Consider the following 3,726-nt stretch of genomic DNA (forward strand, 5'->3'; position numbering starts at 1 on the left):
TGTTTGTAATGCTATATTGATAGACTTTCGTCAAAGAAATAAACATTTTGGCATTCGAGAGGGAATACAGTCACTGACGTCCTTTTTGGTCGGTGCATGCAGACAGGTAAAATCATGCGATGATTTCATAACTAGGCCAGGCTACGGCCTATGCATAGTATAATAGTAGGAGGAGGCCTGGGCGGCCTGCCTGGTCGTAGGCCTACATCTAAATTTGTTCCTTGAGTCTTTAAAATAGGTCTAGAATATTTCTATTAAACGTTCAGTTTGTTGTGTTTATGAGGGTCCATTGATTCAATGAATTCCTTAATTGTTCATACTTAATTAATATTGAATTTGAAGTAACTTTCTTCGGGTTCTAATTAAGCTTGTTTTACGAAAGTAATTTTCAATTACAATTCAATTTTTATCGCGCTGCGTGATGTATTCGCGGTGTTGACGAAAAAATTAATGAGGAATTTTTTTTGCACACGAACCTTAAAAAAATCAAGCCGAGCGTCCAATAATACAACAATTATTGGACGCTGGGGAATAGACAAATAACATTGGGAGTTACAGTGATGACGTCACGATTGATTTATAATAAATTTTATTTTACAAAAACATGCCCGGTCATGATGACACAGGGGTCCCAAATCTCTTTGAACTTCCGGGAGTCTCCCGGAAATTGGGACGGCCGCCCGCACTCCCGCAAGCAAGCAAGAATCTCCCGGAAATTAACCTGTCTCAGCAAATTCATAATTTTGCGTGTTGTTACTGCAATGCTCATTAGGTAGATCAGTGGCAGATTTAAGGGAGGGGGGAAGCCGGCCGGCCCAGGCCCTCTAAATATTTCAAAGTAATGAAAAAATGTGGTAGAAAAGGAAATTATGTTTAAACTTAAGTCTGAGTGGGCCATTTCCGGCCATCTATAAGTGCTGTAATCTTCTTACCTGAGCTCCAACCATAGTGGGACTGATGTGGTCTAGACCCGCTATGTGAAAGTCCCCCCTTTCCCCACCCTTCGACCCGCCACTGCAGATCTACTGGAAATGACTTCTTCCAACTTGGGACCCTGATGACATCACACTTTGACAATATTGTAGCACATCATGAATATGTATGGGCATATAACACTGTTTTTGTTTAAGAAAGTTTTATTTTCTTCTATTGGTTTTTATAGATATTTATCTGTGGTGGAACTGATGAAGCTGATACGAAAGAGTTGCTAGAAATTGTCCATTCCCACTTCATACCGAACAAGATAATTGTGGTTACCGATGGCAACAATTGTGAATACCTCAGCAAAAAATTGAAAGTACTTTCAACTCTCGAGAGAAAACAGGGTAAAGCCACAGCTTATGTCTGCGAAAACTACACGTGTACCTTACCGGTAAATTCACCGACTGAGCTAGAACGTATGCTTACAGGGACGAAATAATCTGAAATTGAATGATTGTGTTTTGTCAATTGAAACAAGTGATTTTGTAATTCTTGCATTTTTCTGCCTGATCATAACTTCATTCTAAAATATTGGAGCATTGAATATTACTATACTTATTATACTAGTAAATATTATCATAATTATTTTATTTTAACTACCTCTAGTTGTGTTCATGAGCTTACTGAAATTGAATTCAAAATAATGGTCCTTGCAATTAGAGACAAATAATGGAGATGCATATACACATGTATATATATATATATATATATATGTGTGTATACATTTTTCTACCATGGTTCGTACATGGTTGAGCACCTGTGAGTCATGCATCGGCGGGCTTTACGCCTTAAATTGCCGATAAACAGTGCGGTGTTGGTTTGGTTCGTTTAGGCGTTTTCTTTTCTTTTTTCTTTGTTAGTCTAGGTTCATGGTTTTTTTATTCTCTTGTCCGTTTCCTTCCGTTGTTGTGAAGCGCCTCGAGGTTGGTCCAAAGGGAGGCGCTATACAAATCGCAAATTATTATTATTATTATGTACAGTATCATTAATTTGTTCTTGTGTGAAACAGGTATAAAACTCACTGAAATTTATTTTGTGACATCCAAAAACAACTCTACTCACCAATAGTGATGTATCTGGTGTATGGGTTGGGGTGAGGGGGAGGGGGCCTGATGGGGAGGCTCGAGGGTTAATGGGGGCCTCAATGATTAAGTGATGGGCGCTAGCTCGCAAAATATGGAAATATGAGGTTATTTTTAATTACTGTACTTGAGCATGTTGCTTCAAACATTTTAAATGGGTGGGTGCTATTAATTACATGCTATAAAAAAGTAAATACTCTGTCTGCCTATCTAATAAAGTACTGACATGTAAAATGGATTACACTATGAAGTGTCCCTATCTCACCTGCTAATGCAACTCATTCATAATTATTGATAGAGACATTTTCTTATGACATATTTCTCGGCACATGTGTCCTTCTTGATATATTAGTTACAGCTTTGCTAAGAAGTTGTTAGCATATGGGAAGTTGTTGGATGAATGTGGAGGAGCTAACAGTGTTGACGAAGGAAGATGAATAAATATGTAAAACCAATTTAAGTAAGTCAATTTGTAAATGTTGGCTAGGCCATAAATAAATAAATTTGCATTATGTGCTCATATATCAGGGGTGGATTTAGAGAGTGGGGTCGTGCTGATTCTAGTCCCCTTTTGAAAAAAAAAAAAAAAAAGAAAAGAAAAAGACAAAATTGATCGCCCAAAATGCCTCAGAGGTTATTTTCGGGCGTCTGAAAAACAAAAAATTTCCCTGGGGTAGTGTTGTATCCAACAGCCCCACTTTCGGCCTCTCCTTTTGCACATCTCTGGATCTGCCCCTGTGTATGGGTATGATGTTGTCATATTATGCCCAAATATGGGCATATCACATTTCTTTGTCACATTAAATTTGTTGGTGTGGACAGCTTAAAGCCATGGCCAGACTGTCACATTTTATTTGACAAAAAATTGTGACGTGCCTAAATATGGGTATGATGACATATATCATATCATATATATATGAATATAATTAACCAGATATGAATATGAATATATAGCCACATCATGAATATATATGGGCATACAACAGTGTTTTTTTTTTTGTTGAATAAAATTTGATATTGTGGACAAGACATTGAGAGTGATAATGGTGTATCCAGTTGGGTAAAACTTGGGTTCCAGTCGTCCTTAATCTTTGTCTTAATCAGTTAAAATGCTTAAGAATAAATCGATTTTGGCACAAATGGCGTTCCATATTACTTATGTGCATGGCGTTCCATAGTATATTTTTTCTGGGATTTAATTCGCATCAAAAAGTTTCTCGACATAAACTGACGCTGGTGGCGCTTTCCGAAATGCGCTAATACTACGAAAAATCAATAAATTAGAGACTTGGGGCAAGTCTAGGTAAAACTGGTCGTAGTCACCATGTGCGCTGAACAATGGAGATTTTCTGATTTCTTTCACATCATCATCATGTATTCACAGTATGACTCATAAACTATGGTTTGATAAGTAAGAAGGGGCTCCTTTTGAACCAGTATTTTTGACGTCACAAAGTTTTCTGAACATGTGTCTGAACTATTGGATGTTAAGCCGGGCACTAACTGCGAAGAGCGCAATTATACCACAACAGTCGTTTTAATGATGAACCGTTCAGACTGCTAGCAAAAAAAAAAATATTTATTGGCTCTCTCTTTCAAAGCAGAGGAACACTCTCACGCAGGAGAGGTTCGACCATACAACAGAACAAAAGTTACAAGTAAA

The 3,726-nt window shown here is 37.5% G+C and overlaps 1 protein-coding gene across 2 annotated transcripts in view; it reads left to right on the forward strand.

Annotated features, from left to right (window-relative positions):
* The window catches only part of LOC117100335 (spermatogenesis-associated protein 20-like), a 15,728-nt gene extending 13,512 nt beyond the window's left edge, over positions 1 to 2,216 (forward strand). For both annotated transcript variants that reach the window (XM_033239989.1, XM_033239988.1), the window contains exon 13: positions 1,163 to 2,216. In XM_033239989.1, coding sequence (XP_033095880.1) covers positions 1,163 to 1,420 — 258 coding nt within the window. In that variant the 3' untranslated portion in view covers positions 1,421 to 2,216. The remainder of the gene's footprint in view (positions 1 to 1,162) is intronic.
* The last annotated feature ends 1,510 nt before the right edge of the window (positions 2,217 to 3,726 follow it).

This window comes from Anneissia japonica, unplaced genomic scaffold (genome assembly GCF_011630105.1).
Source record: "Anneissia japonica isolate Jap-2015-1 unplaced genomic scaffold, ASM1163010v1 scaffold287991_len637273_cov151, whole genome shotgun sequence".
Lineage (NCBI taxonomy): Eukaryota > Metazoa > Echinodermata > Crinoidea > Comatulida > Comatulidae > Anneissia > Anneissia japonica.